This window comes from Phyllostomus hastatus, unplaced genomic scaffold (genome assembly GCF_019186645.2).
Source record: "Phyllostomus hastatus isolate PE091 unplaced genomic scaffold, TTU_PhHast_1.1 phas_contig_209, whole genome shotgun sequence".
In the NCBI taxonomy this organism is placed as follows: Eukaryota; Metazoa; Chordata; class Mammalia; order Chiroptera; family Phyllostomidae; genus Phyllostomus; species Phyllostomus hastatus.
Window position 1 is genome coordinate 2,652,222 of NW_025333735.1, and position 22,172 is coordinate 2,674,393.

A 22,172-nucleotide genomic window follows, 5' to 3' on the forward strand; every position below is an offset into this window, starting at 1 on the left:
TTCAGAAAAGGTCTCAGAAACAAGGCGGAACTTGAGCGAGATTGTGAAGATCAGAAATGAATGCAGTAAGATCCTGACGCCTGAGATGAAATCCTGCAACATGGAAATTCTAATGTTCAACCCTCTTTCATTAACATTAAACCCCTGTGTTTTGTGCCTAGGGTGATCAAGGCCTGTCTGGATTAATGGGCCCGCCTGGTGTGCGAGGTGATAAGGTAAGATGTAGTTTCACTTTGACATAATTTGCTCATAATTTGGTGTCATGAACCTAGGAGCTTTTCATTTCCTAAAAATCTCATTTTGAAGTTGAGCCTAAAGTCAATGTTTTACATTTCTTTTCTCAGCAATACAAATTAAGATCTGTGATAATCCAAAAAAAATAGTGCCCCCCCAAACCAGGGTTTTATGAAAAGGAAAAGAAAATGCTTCAGTTAATGATGAGAAAATCACTGATAGAATATTGAAGCTTTTAAAATTAGTATTAATATATTAGGAAAATAACCTACTTCTGAAACTTTGAAGTCACTTTTGAAGTTTTACATCTCCAAAGCAAGTTACACTTGGTTACAAGTAATGCACTTGTTTTTTTTTTATTTTAAGGGATTCTTATTTTATTAGGAAATAATAATCTCTGTCATTATATATATATAAATAATATATAATATGTGATGTATACTATATATAAAATATATAATATATGAGGCCTGGTGGGAAGGGTAGAAGTGAGGATTGGGGAGAGCTACTAAAAACAGCAGTCATATACATAGAACTAAGCTTTCTCTGAGGTAAAAAGGAATACTAACAGCTACAATAATTATTTCATCAAAAATGTTGTATAGTTTTCTGGATTACCACAAGTGTAAATTTTCCTCTCTATATTCAGCTTTTCTTTTTTACCCCCAAACACTGAGTTGTTGAATTTCTACAGGGGATAAGGAAGACACAAAATTTCTTTCTAAGGTATTAAGAACCCCAAAATATTGGCAATATTTGATGTGATATGGATGTCTAAATATGCATAATAATTAGCCATGTTGGTGTTTTAGTGTGTCTTATTTCTTCTCTCTTGGGAGATTTAGGTTAGAGGTGGTTACTTGGTTCAAATTCCATCCACTATTTCTTAGTTCCCATAACTTCAGGTAGGTTGCCTAACCTCTCTAAGCTTTAGTCATCTCATCTGTAAAATGTGAAGATGATACTACCCACCTCATAGGGAGTTATTAAGAACAGGGAATGGGATTATCCATGCCACTATAATGTCAGACAAATAGCAAGCCCTTAATAAAAGTTAACCATCAGCTATTTATGTGGTTTTGGAAAGGATCTTGACCTTGTTTGCTTTCCTTCATAACACTTGCTAAAGGGCTGAATTGTGAAATGATGAAAAAGGTTGTGATCTCATGGAGTATTTATTTTTCCCCCCATGACCACACCACACCATCATTCTTATGGTCTTCAGACTAGTGTTCATCCTAGACAGTACTCAGAATCTGATAACTTATTTGAGGTTGTTGGTTGCCCCCACAGAGACATGAAACTGCAGAGTGATCATTTCTAATATCATTCAATTGGTCATAATATACAGCTATGAATTTGTTTGATTAATGCTGCTTAGCATACTGCTGACCACTAAGTATACCTCTGAGGAAACTACTGATGAAGGACATCAAGCAAAGAAAATCTAATAATACAGAAATTATCTTGATTATTTATTTGATATTAAATATATAGTTATTTCATTCTAAAGAATAACTGCATATGAGAGAAAAAGAAACTAATCATTATTTTCTGAGGTTAGATGATGCTGTGGCTCATGAAATCCAGAAAGAAAAATACTAAATAAAAGTTGATTGTTTATTGTGTAGAAGAGGATATAAAGGAATATTATTTATAGAGAAATTTTTAAAAGACTGATTTTAACTATTAGAGCAGATGATTGTTTAAACTTTGAAGTTGCACTTACTTAAAACAGAATATATTAGCTTCCAGGGCCCTCTGGACATATTATATGGATCTTGGGCCATCAATATTTTAAAATACAGGGTCTGGCACAAATAATGCCCCCTTTTATTACAAAATCATAAGCATGTAATTCTGTAACATAACAACATCACACTCAAGCACACCATCTGACATTTTAGGTGAAATATTCAAATTAAAAATATAAATTATTACACCCATATTATTACCCTACCAACCACACTCAAGCAGGCATTGCTTCTGCAGGACCCTGTATTAAGAAGAGCATAATCTTTTTAGTCTGTGTAAATCTAGTAAAATGAAAGAACAGCATTGATTTAAACAAATTGCAGAATAGACTGTGTATGTTTCATAGACTCCTTTTTCTGCTATATGACTTCTTAAAACTTTTTAAAAAGATTTTATTTATTTTTTAGAGATGGAAAGGGAGAGGGAAAGAGAGGGAGAGAAACATCAATGTGTGGTTGCCACTTGCACGTCCCCCACTGGGGACCTGGCCAGCAACCCAGGTATGTGCCCTGACTGGGAATCAAGCTGGTGACCCTTTGATTCCCAGGCCAGCACTCAACCACTGAGCCACACCAGCCAGGGCTGACTTTTTAAACTTTTAAAATCTGGCTTTTAGCCCTGGCCAGGTGGTTCTGTTGGTTGGAGTGTCATCCCTTACACCAAAAGGTTGTGGGATTGATTCCTGCTCAGGTCACATACCTGGGTTGACTCACCTAGTCAGGGTAAGTATGGGAGGTAACTGATCGATGTTTCTCTTTCTCTCCCCTGACCCACTCTCCCCCTTCCTTCCTTTCTGTCTAAAAATCAATGAACATATTCTTGGGTGAGAATTTAAAAAACAACAATAAAATAAAATAAAATCTGGATTTTATTGTAAAGTAATAGAAATAAATCCTATAGAAATTAGAGATCGCTGTGTTATCAGTTATAAGCTATAGCTGAATTGTTTCTAGGAAAGATTTACTTCGAAGTACTTAGAAACTAAAATTACTTTCTGGTAAGTGAACCATCCATGTTTTACTATGATTTGACAGTAGTTCAGAACAGTGTTGAAATATTTGAGATGATTTTGTAGGTTTTTTGAGAATGTTTTTCCCTCTTTCAGAATATCTATAATGGAAACTATATACAGATTTTTTAAAAAAACTTTTGCTAGCAAAAGGACATAAGGACTCAATCTAAACCTGAACTGATTTTCCACGGAGCAGGCTTGGAACAAGTTTTCATCACACTGTGTGTAATATCTTACCTTAACACAATGTACAGTAGAAATACAATCAAAATGAACTTGATAGACTGTTCCTATGCTTTGTATGAAAGGGGAAAAAATAAGATTGATCATTGACTGGAATGTGTAGGTAAGTTTTGAGCTGTTTTACAGAGTTTTTGATTTATGTTTGAACTACCTAGGCCACTCTCAGTTACTTCCTGCAGACAGGATCCATGCTAAGACAACCTAGAATAACGGCCCATATTAGCTGTAACCTAGGGGCTTCTATTCCTTCATCCTTGCAGTTCTAATTCTGAAATGGTAGATGAATTCTATAGTCAAGACAAGAACTTAAGTTATTCACGTTGTAAGCGGGCTATCTCAGGTAAGCCTGATGAAGTTAAGAGAATCACTCAGGGTCACTCAGCTATGGAAGGATTGAGAGATAAAACTTACTAACACAGATCCACTGTGCTTTTACCTATCCTGATCATATTATAAGAGATGAATAAGGTACTTGGGTTTTAATTAGTGTAGAGTTTATTACACATTTTTATTTTTTTAACTATTTTATGAATTACAACTAGTACTGCTATGATTAATGGTAGCTCTCTTATTGTGTGCAAGGTTCCTGTCTCTGCTGAGCCCTATTCCTTTTCAACTAAAAACAGCTCTTTGAGATTAGTACTATGTCAGTATGTCATAAATAAACTGAAGCATAAAAGAGTCAGATAACTCACCCAGGCCACAAAGTTGTTAACTGTAGAGTTGGACTCAGACCCAAGCCTGTTTGACACATCAATGTGCTGTTAATAGCTTTGTGTACTGCCCATTAATTAATTGATTTACTAGTTCTTTAAGCTAATATTTCTTAGATGTGTATTTCAGAATTCTGACCATGTCAAGTATGTATGCAAGAAGAAGTAAACTTTTGTTTTCCAGGCAGGCTAAGGGAGCGAATATGGCTTTGGATGGCAGATAATAATGACTTCATTATTCCTTTTCTTAGGGAGATTCTGTACATATTGAGATTCCTCTAATAAAAGCCATGTCAAGCAATCTTTAAAATGGCTGCAAGAAAGTTATGTAGAGAACGCTGACAACTCTTCAAAACTGTTGAGATAAACAAACAGAAGATTAATGTAAAAAAATGTTTTGAAAACTAGGATTAATATTGAGTCAGAAATGACAAAGCAGGTAAATCAGCAGCAATATTTTCTTTCACTCTTCAGTATAGTTTTTGGTTTGCTTTTTTTCTTTCCCTCTTTTTATCTCTCTCCCCTCAACTGCTTTTAAAAATATTTATTAACATCTTTAACAACCAATGTGCTTCTCCAGATTGACTTGTTACATTGCCCCAATTTAGCTGCCTCCGTATAACTCTCATTTTCCTAGGAACTGAAGTATGTTTCACTTCCCACTAAATGTCTAAATTTGTGCCAAAAAGCAGATAAGTTTGATCCAGGGTGCATATTGAGTTGGATGGAAGACAGGAGTCATAGTTCTGGGCTTGGATTCCAGATGGATTTTTAAATTGGTTTTTAATACAGCTAATCAGTTCCTATATTAATATTGGAAGTCTACTATTTAAAATTGTAAGAACATTAGCAGTGATTTCAGTTGAAGCAGTTTTTTTTAGGATCAGAAGGATCAGCCAGATGGGCGAAGTTGAGTACATGTTAGCATGAAGTTATAAGTCAGAGCAATTGTGAAATATGCACACATGTTAAAACAGATTTGTATGAATAATGTATGGCAGTATTATTCTGAATATCAAAAATACTAACTATAATAGTTTTAGTAATAATTATAAATCAGTATAAATTCTTATTTTATTCTGGAGGAACTATTTTAATTATTTTAGAAAATATTTCCATTACATAGGAGGTACACAATTAATATCTCTATAAAGCTTAAAAGGAAAAGAACCCTGAAAGCATCAAGTGGAATGCACTGTGATATATCAGTCACTCAAAAACTATGCAGCTTTTCCTAATGTGTTTAAAACAAGGACAAGTATGTAGGAACAACAACAATAAAAAACTCAGGATTGGAATAAAATCAGTGGTGGATAGAGAAATAAGAATTCTATTTTTTGTAGTAAATTCATCTTTTCACCTTTCCATTATTCCTGTAAAAACCTGCAGAGCTGTGTTTTACTTTGGGCTGGTTCCTGGTCCCAGGGTAGTACTGAAAGTTCACTACAAATGCTGCTGCTTAAGGGCTGCTCTGTCACTGCTGTCACCACTGTCACCACCTTCCTTCTCCGCAAGCTGTCATTCCCACTAATGGTAGGGGAAGCCGAGAACAAGGCAGCACAGGACCAAACGCCCCCACAGGCCAGCCAGTGGTTGCCAGAGTGGTGTAATTTGTGGGACTTTGAAAACTTCCCTGTGTCCAAAGATATTTTCCTTAGCCTGGCTCTTATGATTGACATTCTAGTATTAACAATAAGTGCATTTGGCTAAAAGTATTTTAATTTCCAGAAAGTTCTTTAAAAAATTTCCACGTCCTCAGAAAATGCTGTCATCTGTCAGGTAGCACCATTTTGAGAATTAGTTTATTATACTGTTTTTCCTCCTTGAGACCTAGTTGAGAAGGACTATAAATGTTGGTGGGACCAAAGTAAAAATGGAGTACTAATTAAAGCAGGTTAGTGGGTCAGTGTGGGAGGAGTTGCAGACCCAGGTCGGCAGCAGTCTGTTTTGTGCATGAGGGAAGTTTATCCCAAGAGAAGGGGAGGTGTGTGGAATAGAGAGGTTTGTACAGCATTCATTCTGTGAGTCTCCTCAAGCTCTGCAGTTATCTGGGATCATTCATCTGTTAAATTAAAAAAAAAACTTCTTACTCTTAGGCATTAAGAAATTCATTACCCCAAGAAGTGGGTACATGACCGTGATTGTTGGTTTCTATCTAATTCTGATCTTATTTAAGGTTTCTTTTTTGGTCAGCTGTGGCCATCTTATCACTCTTTTCAGTTTTGCCATAACTTTCTCTGCTTATTTTGGTCGAAACATGGTAACAGGCCTTTCTCTGTATTCCTCAAAGCATTACTGATATGAGTCCTGCGGTGCTTGACAAATTTAATAGAAATTTGGAATTACTTAATCTGTAATGTCATTACATTACAGAAAAAGAAAATGTAATATTGGCTTTCAGACAGCGGTGCAATAGGAGTCCTTAAGAGCAAAGACTATATTTTTTACCTTGTGGTGTCAGCACAGTATCCGGCGCATGACAAGCACAGATTAGTGAATGAATGAACATTGGTGTTTTTAGATTTAATTGACTCTGCCCTTTCACCTGGTCCTCATGGTCATCATTTTCATTTCCCTATACAAATATAACTGACAGAACCTTTTAAGTTTTGACAAACGTTCTTAAAGGTCACAGAATGATTGTAACTTTTCCCATTATTAAGATTGCTTTGCTTGGTTTCAGTTTCTATGGTCAGTTTTATGGTCCTGTACTAAGGACCTGTATATAAAGGTTTTATATACATGCAAAGGAGGATGGCCTGTATATAAATGGTTTTATTTATGTATCCAAAGTTTAATTACTTGGGTAAATTCAGGTATATATTTAAAATTTGTGTCTTTCCCATCCCTAAATATTTCTTATTATGTTTTCATAAAAAGAAAACTTGTATGTTTTCTTTTCCTTTCTTTTCTTTTTTTGTCCTGTGTAGTTGCTTATTGATAACATATTTGCTACAGTTCAAGTTCTTGTTAAAATAAGTATGAATATTAAAATTAAAATCTCTATATTAAAATTTGATTCTAAGCCCCATGTATAATTGGATTTCTTGGTAAAGCAACTTTTCATCACAACAAATACTGAGACAATTCTATAACTCATTGTAGTAGGTTTTTGTTCTGTTCTAAAGCACAATTTGTAAATTTTCCTGTCAGTATTTTTCAATGTATTCATTAGAGAAAAATCGCATGTTGTTTGTCACTGAATATTTTTTGTTATTCTTCTTATGTTAGTACATAAAACAGTAACTTAAGTAATATTTTCAAAAGACCACAATATAAACTAGTGTTTTCCAATAAAATGGCCAATCCCAGAGTTGGAGTTTTGCCAAAGCTTTCATGTAGGCAGTTTCCCAAGAACATATTCCCTTTGCTTTTGAAAACTTTTTAGACTATAGTCAAAAAGGGAATAAATGGAGGTTTTTAAACAATAGTGGTGCTAACTCCAGTATATTACAGATATAATATTATATTAAAAGTAACAAAAACATATTCTTTCTCTAACTTGTCATCTTCCAACATGAAGAAAATTGAGATATCATTAAATACTTAGAATTCATTTTCTACCCAAGTAATTCTCAGGTACATCCAAGTCTTTCCATTAGTTCATTCATTCATCTAAGTCTCTCCATCAATGAACTAATGAGTACTTATTATGTTTCAGGGACTGTTCTAGGCACTAGTGATACTCATATGGAATAAAATAAACAAGCAGCATAAGTTTAAAGTCCTTAAGGGGCTTGTATATATTCTGTGACTCCACCATTCAAATCTTATGTATAATCATCTTTCACCTAGACTATCATGACAGCCTCCACCTGACCCACTCCTCCAATCTACTCTACCGCAGAGTACTCATTTCTGTTTCAGCTCTTATGCTCATGAATCTGGTTTTTCTCTCATATATACATCAATCTTACTTGAGTTCTTCCTACTCCTCCAAGTGTGAATTGACTCATATAGGCCTTTGATTCATACATGCCTTTGTTTTTCATTCAGTGAAAGCTAAATTTTTAAAATAAGAAAATGATGACTTCCTTATAGATTCAAGTAATCACAGAATGCTAGCTATAAAAGGAAATTAGTAGTAATTTATTTCAGTGTTGTCATTTAACAAATGAAGACTTTAAAGTTCATGATATAGCTAGTTAGCGACAAAAGTAGATCTAGAACTCAGTGCTTGGTCTATTCTATATTTTTTAAATCCTCACCCAAGGATTTTTTTAATTAAATTTTTTTTTTGCAGGGGGCAGGGAGAGAGAGAGAAACATTGGTGTGAGAGGGAAACATTGATTGGTTGCCTTCAGTATGTGCCCTGACTGGGAATCAAACACACAACCTTTTGGTGACTAGGATGACATTCCAACTACCTGAGCCACCTGGCCAGGGCTGCTTGGTCTATACTTTATGTTATTAGTTGTAAAACAAAAAGCAAAAACAGTTCATTTTACTTAAACTCTTTTAATAGCAAAGAATTATTTCAGTCCTTTCTGCAGCATTAATGGAAGCAGGGACCATGGACTCTAACAATATAGGTACTGTATTAAGATTTGGTTTCATGGAGACAGGCACTAATTCAAAGCAGCTCTGAGTATCTTAGCAGCATTAGTTTGTGTACTTTTCACTGTACTTTTCTACTACTACTGTTATTCATCTACTCTCTGTATCTGCCTTGTTGTGTTATCTTGATTTTCCTCTGGCAACTTTCTCAACAGTTTTGGCTTACTCTAAATTCTTTACTTTATACTTCAACTTTCTTGCAGCATCTCATTGCCCCAACTCTTTCTCTTGACCTTTCTTTGTGACTCTTTCTGGCTTCAGCCCCCTCTACTACTAAGTACCTGAATCAGTCTTCCCTCCCTCCCTCCCTCCCTCCTTCCCTCCCTCCCTCCCTCCTTCCCTTCCTTCCTTTCTTCTCTCTTTCTTTCTCTTTTTCTCTTTTAGAAGTTAAACTTAAAACTTGACTGGCCCAGCTTATCCCTTTTTAAATAAACCTCCTCATTCCAAGTAACCTTATAGGCTACTTGCCAGACTTTGTACTGGCCTCCCTTTGATTAGGAGCCATTTCTTATAGCTGAAGTGGAGTAGGAGTGAGCTCATGAAGAAGAGATCATGACTGTTTGGTGCTGTCCCTTTATCAGAGTCTCTGGATGACAATCCCTTCAAAAGGAATTAGATATAAAGAGGATAACATGACTAACATGTCTGGTTCACTGCTATAAAATGCTTCCAGGAAAGTAAGCTCAAGAAATTATACCACCACTGCATTCTGTTTCACCATGGGGAAGGGTGGGAAGACACTCTGGTCAGAAAATCAGGCGATGGCCAAAAAAGAGAAACATTTTGCTTAACTCATGGGTTTGTAGAAATAAAAAAATAAATAAATAAGTAAGCATTTAAAAATAACAAGAAAAGGAAATAGGCTTATGGCAGAAATTTTATCTGTCTTTGTGCCTCTCACCCTGGCTCCTCATTCCTTGTCTCCCTACACTCTCCTGGGAACATTTAGTTCTCACCCTCCCAGAGGTGCTTTCTTATCCCAGAGAGCCACTGCCTCTGTCTTAGTGCTGAGGACATTTCTTATTTCCTGTTATAAAAAGTGAAAACAACTTAGTTTTGTGGATATTTTTATTTGTAGAATCTTGTATAACATTTGGACAACTGAGAACAGTATGTCTAATTTTATAATTAGGTTGATTGTTAGTTATCTTAAAAACATATAAACAGAGCAAAATTCAGTTAAAACATTGGGTATATTAGATGCTATTAGTAAATGTACAGCTTTATAGAACCATGATTCATAAAATATAACTCCTTTTTTTAATGATGAACAGTCCCAGATGTTAAACCCCAGTCTTAGAGTTTTGTTAATTAAGAATTCAGAGCAGGAACTCAAATATAAGTGAGAGTTTATTTAGAAAGTTGCAGAGATGGAAGAAGTGAGCCAGCTGGGCCGTGTGGACTCAGGAAAGAAGTTACAGAGGCAAAAGCAGGGTCCTTGGAGCTTAGGAAAAAGAGAAAGAAACCTTGATCTTAAGGATTTCCTTGTTTTCCAAATGCAGGGATTTAAGAGGAGGATATCAATAAAATATTCATCAGATTTCCAGGTGTGTCCTTTTAGGATCCTTGTCTCTACAGATTGGCGGGTGCTAGGGTAGGGGGTCATTAGTCATCCATGTAGTCTCAATGTCAGCTATGGCATCACTTCATCTGTTTTGCTGCTTTTCTGGGCCTGCAGCTGAAACACAACTGAGATCTAAATGTTATCTCTTGTTTGACCAAAAGTCTGTCTCTGTGATCAACAGATTGAAGGCCTTGTCTTTAAGATTATTTAATGTGGGCCAGAACCTCATTGTTCTGAGGGCTTAGTGCTTAAGGGAGTGGTCCTGCAAGGGCTTGTACGGGAGTCATATGAGGCCATTCTCTGGCCCCCTTGTTCCTTCTGTAAGGGGGTCTACCACATGACTAGTGACATGCCAGGAAAGGAAAGGTCAGGGGAGGGTCGGAACTTCATGATCAACTGTATGCTAGGGAAGGAGAGATCACCCTGGGGGTGAGGTCCCACCCTACAATACTGGTTTTCCCAGTTTTGCCCTTTGCTAGTCTCCCTGAGCTTACCATCATGGTGACCTTATGTACCTAGCCTGTTGTTCCCACTCTGCTCATGTCGGTCGAACTGCCTGCTACATCACTTTTGTTGATTTGTCTTGGTGGTGTATATTGTTTGAACATAGTGATAAAAATGAGGACAGCCTGCATTCTAGATGACTATAGCAAATAAAGTAAGTAAAAGGGCAGGTAACTCAATTCTTGATAAATCTATCAAACCACTATGATTCTATGATTGCCATCTTACTGTCATGACTAGTCAAATCAATTTTCTTACCTACAGAAATGAGAAAAATACATACTTCATGGAACTGTCATGAAATTAACTAATGTATTTGGAAGTAGTTGATTACCTACGAAACAAATAAGCAAGCAAAATATAACCACAGACATCCAAAAGAACCTATGCACTCCAATGTTCATAGCAGCATTATTTACAACAGCCAAGTGCTGGAGGCAACGTAAATGCCCATCAGTAAATGAGTGGACCAAAAAGTGTGGTAAATTTACACAATGGAATACTACACAACAGAAAGGAAGAAGGAGCTCCTACCCTTCACAACAGCATGGATAGATCTGGAGAAGATTATGCTAAGTGAAATAAGCCAGGCAGTGAAAGACAAATACCATATGATCTCACCTTTAATATTGAATTTTGGTTCTAATATTTGGAATTTTTGTTGCTAATTTCTTTTTATAACTGAGGTATAATTGACATATAACATTTGTTACTAATTTCTTAGCTTTTAAAACTCCTTTTGATGGACAGGCTCTATGAGTAGGGTCTTTTATTTGTCTTAGCTCACTCATGGAGTGTTATAACAATAATTTAAATTAGATAAACTGCATGGATGTGGTCCAGTTTTTCAATAATTATAAACAGATTATATTTTAGAGCATATTGTTTTAGCATTAATGAGCTAAAACCAACTTTTAAAAAGTTTTAATGAAATTTAGCAGATCATTGCTAGACACCAGCCTTTTATAAAAGATGCCACTCTTCATTTGATACTATGCTACAATTTTAGTTGATAATAATAAATCATTGAAATAATACTCAAACATAATTAAAAATATTAGCAAGAATTTTTGTAATAAAAATTACTTATTGAAAAGATCAAATTTATTAAGAAATAAATTAGTAAGAATTACATGTATATTGATGAGGAAACCATAAGTTGGGGTGCAAGACAACTCAGAGCCTGTGTGTACTTATTTGGCTTGTGTGGGTTTACTTTTCATAGCAAGTTCTCTGCTTCACTCTTGCAGGGTCTCAAAGGACATCCAGGCCTCCCAGGACTCCGAGGGGAACAAGTAAGTGTTTCCTTTGCAAAGCTGTATCTCTTCCAGTGAGAAAAGATACTCCCTAGAGAACCTCATTGAGAGATTTCCTCAATTATTAAATTGAAATTTACTATTTCACTTTTCTAGTTATTTTCCCTCTGTTTAGTACAGGGCAAACTTTTAATTGATTATGTATTATAGTCTTATTTTTCTTTTTTCCCTTCATATTCCAAATTGACTTTCACTGTCTACCTAGTAAGTTCTGGAATAGCAGTTCTTAAACTTTTATGGTTCACAACCACCCTCGTTGGGAATCTTACAAATGCTGTGAACCCTTTTCTCAGAAACTACGCTTTCCATGCACATGCACACACCCATGCTCACACACACACACCTGGTTTATTTGGTACAATTTTAGGGCCTTGCCCCTTCAGTAAATCCCTGATCCTTGTGTAGGGAACATAAATAAATTTCAGCAGCACTCCAAATTGGGATGGCATTAAGCTGCTATTCATTGTAAACATACACACATAGGCGTAACAAGTCCAAAGCACCTGGAACCACAGCACCTGGTTTTTAATTCTGTTATTCCTTCTCTCTCCCACCAGAAAATACTATATCATTTTGTCATAGAAAAAAAGGTCATATCTCTTGTTCTCAATACAGTATATAGTAGGCTAGTATGAATACAACAGTGGAAGGATAGGAGGTGGGAAACAACCAGGGTGACAGATTCTGTCGTTGGAGGTTCAGTGGAGAACCTCAGGAAGCCCTAAAGGGAGTTCAACAGCAACAACAACATTGATGGGGATTGTCACTCAAGGGAAAGATATTAATGAAGAAAGCCAGTTTTCTATTTCCTTCATGTTAAGTGGGACAGTGCACTTGGTTCAGTCTCTCAGACACAAGATTACCAGTTACTAGACATGGCAAGCAAAGCATAAAAGGTACAATTTCAGATTAAACAGTTACTGAAAAGCATTTCCATTTTTATGGGTGAAATTTACTAGGGTGGGAGGGGGAATGTGGAGGGCAAAAATCCCTAGAGTACTGCTTTCTCAGAAACGTATGGATTCCAGTGAAGAAAACCTAATATTTCATAAGGAAATGAAAAGCTGATCTTGTGTCAGTAATGACCAGTTCTCACATGACGGCTTTATGATCTAGTTCTGTTAATATGCATGTTATTGTTCTGCAAGTGTTATGCTTATTTAAAGTCTTAAAATCAATTTTAAAGGTTGAAAAATGTATTTTGGACTCAGTTCTTACTTCCTACTCCAATTATTTCCAGAAAAAGGCAAACTTTGATAACTGCAAGTAACAACTAGTATCATTTTGTATTTTAAGTGTAAAATGCTGTGATCATTAAGAGGAACATAAGTACTTTGCCAGGAGGCATTCACTGCTGTAAAATTTGTAAATATGTATGAACTGGTCAGCAAACATTTTGACAAGTATTTATGTCATCTGTGAAAGCTCTAGTAATAAGATCTGTCACTCACTGAGTTTCTATTAGTTGCCAAACTGCAGTACTTGTTAACTACAATTTGTAGTGTTGTACTAACTAACCGAATATCTCCATGTTTACTAATGAAGTGCTCAGCATCACTAAGACTGATTGCAGTCACCCCACTTTTAAATATATTTTTGCACATAATTCTTTTTTATCCACACAGTAATTCTATGAACTAGAAGTTATTATCCTGTGGTACTAAGGAGAAAACTGAGGTACAGGATCGACCCAGACTCTCCATGAAGTCTGACTGACTCATGCTTTAATGCTTAGAGCATGAAGTGGGTTTGTGGTGGGCTTCTTATCCCAACTCCTCCAGAGGCTGTAAGGTACAACTTTGTGCCGAAAATCCTCCATTCTATCTAAAGATTTAAGTGAGCCATTTTCTCAAAAACATTTTTAAGTGCAGAGTGAATTGAGTTGTAGTGTTTGTTTTAAGTTTCTTTTGAGCTCCTGTGGTTGTCACAGTGATTTTAGGGTATGGTTGACTTGGCATGTGTTTATGCCATTTAAGTCTATGCCGAAGGCTTACTTGTTTACTTTGTTTACTGCTATTCCAGCATAACAGAATTTAGCCATCATTTGGAATTCTTTTGTGTATTTCCCTGTGCAGCTGGAATGAGTTAGCTCTCCACACGTTGCTTTAATACATTCTATAAAAATCCATTCAAAATCAGATTTATGTCTATAACAGATTGTTTTTTAATTGAGGTTAACTAACCTAATTTGGCTAGGAAAGGAATGAAAGGGATGCTGGTAGGCATTAGTCAGGCATTAGACCTACGGAATAAAAACAGCATTTTAAATTTGTTTCATTCATTTCTATTGTCATACCTAAATACAAGGTTTTGTGAACATCTGGATATCGGTCTTTGTATTTCAGAATTGGATGGGGCATAAAAGAAACAGTTGTAAATAGACTGGAGCAAATCTCTTAATTAGAGGGCTTTCCCTAAATCTCTTAATTAGAGGGAAGTTATTTGCACTTCCAAGCTGTACTAGAAAGAGACCCTTGAATGGTTGTCCCTGGAGTTAGATTTGCTTATTTAAATCGTAACTTCCTACCTACTAGCCTAATGCCTTTCCACTGGTAACAAACATGTCATGACTCATTGTTCTCATCTGCGGAATAGGGATAATACTTACATTATAGGGCTAGAGCAGAATAAATTATAAAATATATGAAATACTTGAAATAGTTCTGGGCACATGGCAGTGCTCAAACATGTTATGGAAATAAAATATATGTAACATTAATAAGGCAATATGTAGTATGTAAATATGGTTTCTGAAATTCATAGGATATAATTTCTTCACTTGTAGACACGAATTTTATTTTGTAATTGTCAGAAGGTCACTGTTTATTCACAACTTGTTAAATTGTCCATTGTGATATATATGTATATTATCCATCTGTCTGTATGTACATGTGTATATGCATGTGTGTACAACTGCGTTCATACCAAGACTCTGCTACTTACTGTAGAATCTTGAATAAGTTTCATAACTTCCCCATGTCAGTTTTTCCATATGTACAATGGAGAAAATAATATCTAAAAGGTGGTGTAAAGTAGATGTAAAGTACTTGGTATAGTGATTGGCACATAAAAAAGTGCTTGGTAAATGGTACTTGTTGGAGCAAGGGAAGGAAGAGAGAGAGAAGGGAGCAAAATGAGACAGAATAAGATTGAGAGATGGATTCTCAGAAAAGTGGAAAGAAAGATATACTAGGAGCCTATGTGTCTAATAGAATGGGAGGGCAAAACTTTTCAATTGTGATTCTTACTTGCATTTTCCTTGGTCCTCTTTCTCTAGACTTTTTGAACCTTGGAGTTTTGTAGTGTTTCTAAACTTAAAATAGTGGTAACACTCATGTGTTTATTTCAGAGCAGATGGGCAAAAGGCTAGTGTCTTTTGTCATCTCTTTTTACAAACAGCAAGCAGGACATGAATTTTACCCAATAAATAAGGAATCTATGACATTTAGCAAAGCTGTCACCTATTGAAGTAAAGACAGCTCAGCATACATTCTTCTGGCATTTCTTTTCTTTAAGAATTATTATTATTTTTTTGGATTTTTGAAAACTTTTTATCATGGAAACTTCCAAACACATATACAAGTAAAGAGTGTAGTTATAATGAACACTCATGTGCCCATCACCCAGCTGCAACAATGATCAACTCATTACCAATTTTCTTTCATCTGGGCTCTCACCAACCGTTACCCCTTCCGCAGAATTCTTCAAGAATTATATAATAGACATAAACTCCAAATAAATTGTTGGATGAATGAATGAATAATGTATCAATGAAAGAAACTAAAAATAGGTGGAAGTATTTCTTTTTACCATTCCAACCACTTCTACAGCATGTTTCCTTTCCTCTGCCTTTGAGTCTCCATGAATCAGCCTCCCTTGAGCACATCTTGTTTTGAATAAAAAACACAAAGTTAATTCAAAATAAGTTAACATCCAAAGTTACTATGTGAATTTTTAGATAAAACTATGTCATGATACAGGTGTTCACCACTTAATATCCATTTATTTAATCAGACTTGCAAAATAAGTTTACATTAGGAAGCCCAAAGAGATTGGTTTTGAAGTTCACTCCCCCATTTAGTCTTGTGGGCCTTATGCTCAGACAGTTAAGAGAGTTGCAGATGACTGAGACAAGAAGGAATTCAATTAAAAAAGAGAATGGTATTTCAGGGCACTTAGGGTATAATCCCAGCAGAATTGTCTGGTCAAAAGGCAGTTCCATTTTTAGTTTTCTAAGGAAATTCCATACTGTTTTCCACAGTGGCTGCACCAGTCTGCATTCCCACCAACACTGCACTAGGGTTCCCTTTTCTCCACATCCTCTCCAACACTTGTTTGTTGATTTGTTAATGATGGCCATTCTCGCCAGTGTGAAGTGGTATCTCATTGTGGTTTTAATTTGCATCTCTCTGATGGCCAGTGATGCTGAGCATCTTTTCATATGTCTATGGAATCTCTGTATGTCCTCCTTGGAGAGCTGTCTGTTCAAACCCTTTGCCCACCTTTTAATTGGGTTGTTTGTCTTCCTGGAGTGGAGTCTATTCAAAAGAACCTATGCACCCAAATGTTCATAGCAGCACAATTCACAATAGCTAAGTGCTGGAAGCAACCTAAGTACCCATTAATAAATGAACAAATCAAAAAACTATGGTACATTTACTTGATGGAATACTATGTAGCAGAAAGAAAGAAGGAGTTCCTACCCTTGGTGACAGCATGGCTGGAACTGGAGAGCATTATGCTAAGTGAAATAAGCCAGGCAATGAGGTATAAATACCATATGATCTCACCTATAAGTGGAACCTAGTTAACAAAACAAACAAGCAAGCAAAATATAACTAGAGACATTGAAATTAAGAACAAACTGACACTAACCAGAGGGGAGGTAGGAGTGGATTAAAGGGGGAAAGGGGGGAGGGGTTTTCATGAACATGTATAAGGACACATGGACAACACCATACGGGGGTAGGATCAAGGGTGGGAGGTGGGGATGGCTGGGGTGAGGGTGAGTGCTGGGGGAAAATGGGGACAACTGTACTTAAACAACAATAAAAAATAATAAAAAGATAAAATTAAATAAGAGTGATTATTAAGAAATGCACCCACTCTTTATAATAAATGTCTTCTTTATGTAGCACTGGATTTTTCCATCTCAGATTTGTTATTATTAATATTCAATGTCTCATTTAGGGTCCTAACTTAAGTTTTATTTACCTATTTTTAGCAATTTGGGGTCATTTTCATTTCAAGCAGATGATTTCTATCAGATAAACAATATGTGCGACCCTTAGTATTTTTATGAGGAAAAATTGTTCTACAAATTTGGGTATTATGAATGCATCTAATTTGTTTTCTTGGGCTTCTTTTGACTGTGATGTATTTTACTTATTCTTTACTTCAGGGAATTCCAGGATCCACTGGTAATATTGGCTCACATGGTTACCCTGGCAGGCAGGTGAGGTAACTATATTTACACTTCTTTTTTGTTCGTCTTCATTAATATATTTTATGTTCTGATTCTGAGAGTCAATGTTCGAATGATAATTGATTTATTTTTTAAAAAATGAATTGCTCAAAGCAAAATAATTTCAAAATCAAAATTGTAAAAACCCATGAAGAATTTTACTGCATAAAGTATTGTTTAAAATGGGAGTGGGGTTTTTAAACCTGTTTGATATATACCTTTAAAACGTAAATGTCTGAGGGTCAAATAGAATCATAAAATAGCCCTGCTTCCGATTTACAATACTGCCACTGACTACAATGAAGTAATGGTAAGAGTTAAGACTGTATAATAAACATAATTTTTAAATAACACAGTTATAAAAACTTGGGACACAACTGGTAGTGTGCTACGTTATGTCACTGCCTTATATGAACTGAATTATATGAACTGAATTTAATTTTGTATACTGTTTTTGAAAATTCATTCTAATCATTTTACATTTATTTTCCTCTAATTTCTTACTTTCTCTACTTTAGTAGAGTAATAATAGGGCACATTTTCTTTCTTATGTTTTCATGAATTGATTACTTACTCTTGAAATTTATTATTCATTTAGCATATTAGAAAACTACGTTTTTAAAAAATTTTTTTAAAGATTTTATTTATTTATTTTTAGAGAGGGAAGGGAGGGAGATAGAGCGAGAGAGAAACATCAATGTGCGGTTGCTGGGGGTTACGGCCTGCAACCCAGACATGTACTCTGGCTGGGAATCAAACCTGCGACACTTTGGTTCGCAGCCTGCGCTCAATCCACTAAGCTACGCCAGCCAGGGCAGAAAACTACATTTTTAATAACTTTCTTATTCTCAAGAATGAGGGAAGTTAAAATTCCAAAAAATAATCTATCATTTATAAAATTTCATTATTTAAGTCTTTAAAAATACATTGAGGATATTGTATATTAGAGTCTTACCACCAAGTGATGATTTATTAATATGACAAATATAAAATATACTGAGAATACTCAAATATATGGACTTGATATGAAGTTAAAAAGCATTTATTTTTAAGTGTTATGGGAATATATTTTAGATAAGTTAATTAGAAATGTTTTAAAAGAACATAGGTTCCAATGAGAATAATTTAAAGAAAAAATATTATTTTTTGTATCTGACAACATGTGTTAATCTACTTTACTTAGATACCTAAAATATATTTATATATAGATTATATTTAGTACCTCTTATGGTCCTGGAATTAAAGTAACTGGAAGGTATATGGTCTTCATTAAGTATACAGAGTTTTGAGTTTTATACTTGTGAAAATTACACCTCTTTATAATTTTTGTTAATCTATCAACAACTCTCTAAAAATACTGTGATATGATGATGATGTCTTTTGTTCACACTAGGGATTAGCTGGGCCAGAAGGTAATCCAGGTCCTAAAGGTGTGCGAGTAAGTAATCATTTTCATCATTTTCTTAAGTATGCTTGCATAAAAGTAGAATGAAATATACAAAATACTTATTTTCACAATTTTGTAGGAACTTTGAATTCAATGCATGTTTAGCATGAGAAGAATTACACTTGTTAAATAGATGTTTGCTCTTAATGCCACAGAATATAGTGTAGGTTTTATATCATTCTTTGATAGCTCTTACCTTATTTACATCATTTTTGCTAGCTCCTAGAAAAATGTTTGGTGTGCTATATGCTGTATAAACATATGTAATATTATTTATAATAAGTGTATATAAAGCTAAGAAATCATAATAAAAAAATAAAGAGGCAAAATATTCATATTAGTTTAAGGCTGAGCTAAAGAAGGAAATAAGCCTATCCCATCAGGAACATACCACCGCACTTCCAAACTGTTAGAGTTGTTAGCCAGTTTTAATCATTAAAGGGAGCGAAAAAGAAATTACTGATGTGTTATATAATGTGCTACAAATTAAAACCAAAGTTGGTCCTAGGAAAAATTAATAAAAGTATACTAAAATTGTTGTTTTAAAAATTCTTCATTTGTAATAGTTATTTTCCAGAATCTACATCTGTGCCTTATATTATCTAAAATACTTTTTTGAAATAAGAAATGCATAAAGTATTTAAACAGTATGTGCTATAATGATGCCTTACATTTTTAAAATACTTTCATATGTATTTTCTTCTTCTATTTTGCTATCAATCATGTAAAGTAAGAAAACAGATGTATTATCTCATTTTATAGATTAGAAAATAGTAAGCTAAAGAATTTATGTGATTTGGCAAAGTGATAGCTGGCCAGAATTAGAACCAGTCTTCTCACCCTAGCTCTGTTCTCTTTCCACTTTATTCCATGCTGTCTCTACCCGTGCTTGCGTTGAGTGAAAATATGATGGGAAAATGTCACGTATTTTTTTATTAGAAACTTCAACCAAAACACATGTTGACTTGAATTCTGGAAAGCAAGAAAAGATTAGAGGGAAAAAAAATGGGTTTTGGAGTTAGATAGGCCTGCTCCCCCTACTCCCTTAACTCCTCATTCTCTAGGTTTGTGACTTTAGATATTATTCAAGTCCTCTATCCTTCATTTCTTTTATATTTTATCAAATGCTGATACTGAAACTTACTTTTCAGATAGTGAAGAGAACTACCTGAGCTTAATATTCTTAAAGCACAGTACCTAGCACATAGCGTACATCCTCTGTACAGATTCTGTCATTATTATTGAACTAGAGAGTATCTTCAATGCATGAGATAATAACTGCAAGCCATGTTATTTAACACCATGAAGTTTTCTCTCACTGCATTTTCTCATCTTGCTTCAGTGATTCCTATAGCTTTTGGGGGGTTTTAAAATGTCATTTTTACACTACATTATACGTTCTTTTTTTGTTGCTTTCCCCCCATTTGTATTGAAAAAGGTTGTAACCCCTTTTAAGTTGTACTTACAGGTTTTGTTGGCTGGCTTCATAAAAAAGTTTTTTAAGTAATACAAATTAATCTTTGTGATGTAATTCTTTCATTTTCTTATGGGACAGTGGGAGGGATCAGGAGGGTATTTCTTTGGGTTTGACATTCACAAAGGGTCTCAAATGTAGATTTTTAATATTAAGACCAAATATGGTTAAAAACACAAAAATCACAAACATACAAGATTATAAAATGCTCTTTATTTAAATTGTGTCCTGTTACTGGACTACACCATATGCTATGCACTTTAAATTAATATTTTTATAATATTATTATGTGGGACATTATCTTTCAACTAGTATTTGATGGAATTAATTGATGGTAAGATAATTACTTTTAAAATATAAATTTTTTAAACAAGCCAGCATTTGTAGCCCTCATTTGGCATTTCTTTGAGTAATAATATGCTGCCTGTCTCATAAATATAGATGTGTGTAGGGCCTCTCCTGATGTTTTAATGGCCCGGCTAGTGACACAAAATTGCTTCTAACTACAAACTTCAGTCAAAAAAGCAAAAGCTAAATGTGATATAATTATTTTTTGTTATTAGTTTCATTACAAACTAAACTGTAGCTTAGTGATGGTATTTTGAGAATGACCACAACCCTGTGTGATTTCTTTAGTAGTTGCTCCTGACATTTTATTTCTGTTAGAATCAGCATGACATATGTCAAGAAACTGTTATGAAATACCTATGTAATTATTCACAGCATTGTTCCCTTTAAAATCTTACTTGTAAAATGTGCTTATACCCTGTTAAGGCTCTGGTGAGTAGAAGTCTGGCTTTTTAACTTCTGAGTTCTCAAACAATTATTTAGTTCACTGATATGTGTACACCAGTTAGGGTGTCTGTTTCTTTTATTTATAAGCAAAACTCCAGTTATATATATTAACATAAAAATTAACTGTTTTTAAACCTGAAGCTATCTGTAGCTAATGATTCTGAACATACATGCAGCTTGTCATCATAACTATAAATGTTTGGAATCAGAAATATTTTCAGATGCTTCATTTTAAAAGAAAGCTTCCTCATCCTCTAGATGCTTGGCTTTCAAGCAAATTATAGATGTTTCAGTTATTATTAAAGTTAAGTAGGAGGAAACTTATTCTTTATCTTTCATTTTTTGCTTGTTCATATAATCTGTAGAACACTGGGAAATTTAAAGGTGTTTTTTTTTTCCTGTCAAAGGAAAGTGATCCTCTTACTATGGCAACAGCTAAGTAGCTTTCACATTCAGGATAGAAATGATTCCTGAGACATTTACTTTAAAAAATATGATGAAATATATACAGGGATGGGCAAAAGTAGATTTATAGTTGTTCATATGGAAAACAACACAATAATTAATAAATAATAAGAACAAACTCTGTTTTGCATACTCAGAACTGTAAACCTACTTTGCCCACTCATGTGTAACATAAAATTTGTTGTATTAACCAAGCTTAAGTGTACAGTTTAGTAGTGTCTTAGTTCAGGCTGCTATAATAAAAATATCCTAGACTAGATGGCTTAAACAATGAAGATTTATGTCTCACAGTTCCGTAGTCTGGGAAGTTCAAGATCAAGTTGCCAGTATACATGGGGTCTGGTGAGGGCCCACTTCTTGGCTTGTAGACAGCTACCTTCTCTCGGCCAAGAGAGTAATCATCTCTCTCAAAACTTATAAGGGTACCAATCCTGTTCATCAAGGCTCACCCTTATGACCTAATTACCTTCCAAAGGCCCCACCTTCAAATACCATTATATTGGTTATTAGGCTTCTGAATTTTGAGGGAGCACAAACATTTAATTCATAGCAGGGGGCAATAAGTCCATGTACATCATTGTGCAGCCACCACCACCATCCATCTCCAGAACTTTGTCATCCTCCCAAAC

The 22,172-nt window shown here is 34.8% G+C and overlaps 1 protein-coding gene across 1 annotated transcript in view; it reads left to right on the forward strand.

Moving 5' to 3' along the window:
* The window catches only part of COL24A1 (collagen type XXIV alpha 1 chain), a 342,153-nt gene that overhangs the window by 62,019 nt on the left and 257,962 nt on the right, over positions 1 to 22,172 (forward strand). Inside the window, exons 8-11 of the mRNA XM_045835493.1 lie at positions 162 to 215; positions 11,833 to 11,877; positions 17,300 to 17,353; positions 18,756 to 18,800. Coding sequence (XP_045691449.1) covers positions 162 to 215; positions 11,833 to 11,877; positions 17,300 to 17,353; positions 18,756 to 18,800 — 198 coding nt within the window. The remainder of the gene's footprint in view (positions 1 to 161; positions 216 to 11,832; positions 11,878 to 17,299; positions 17,354 to 18,755; positions 18,801 to 22,172) is intronic.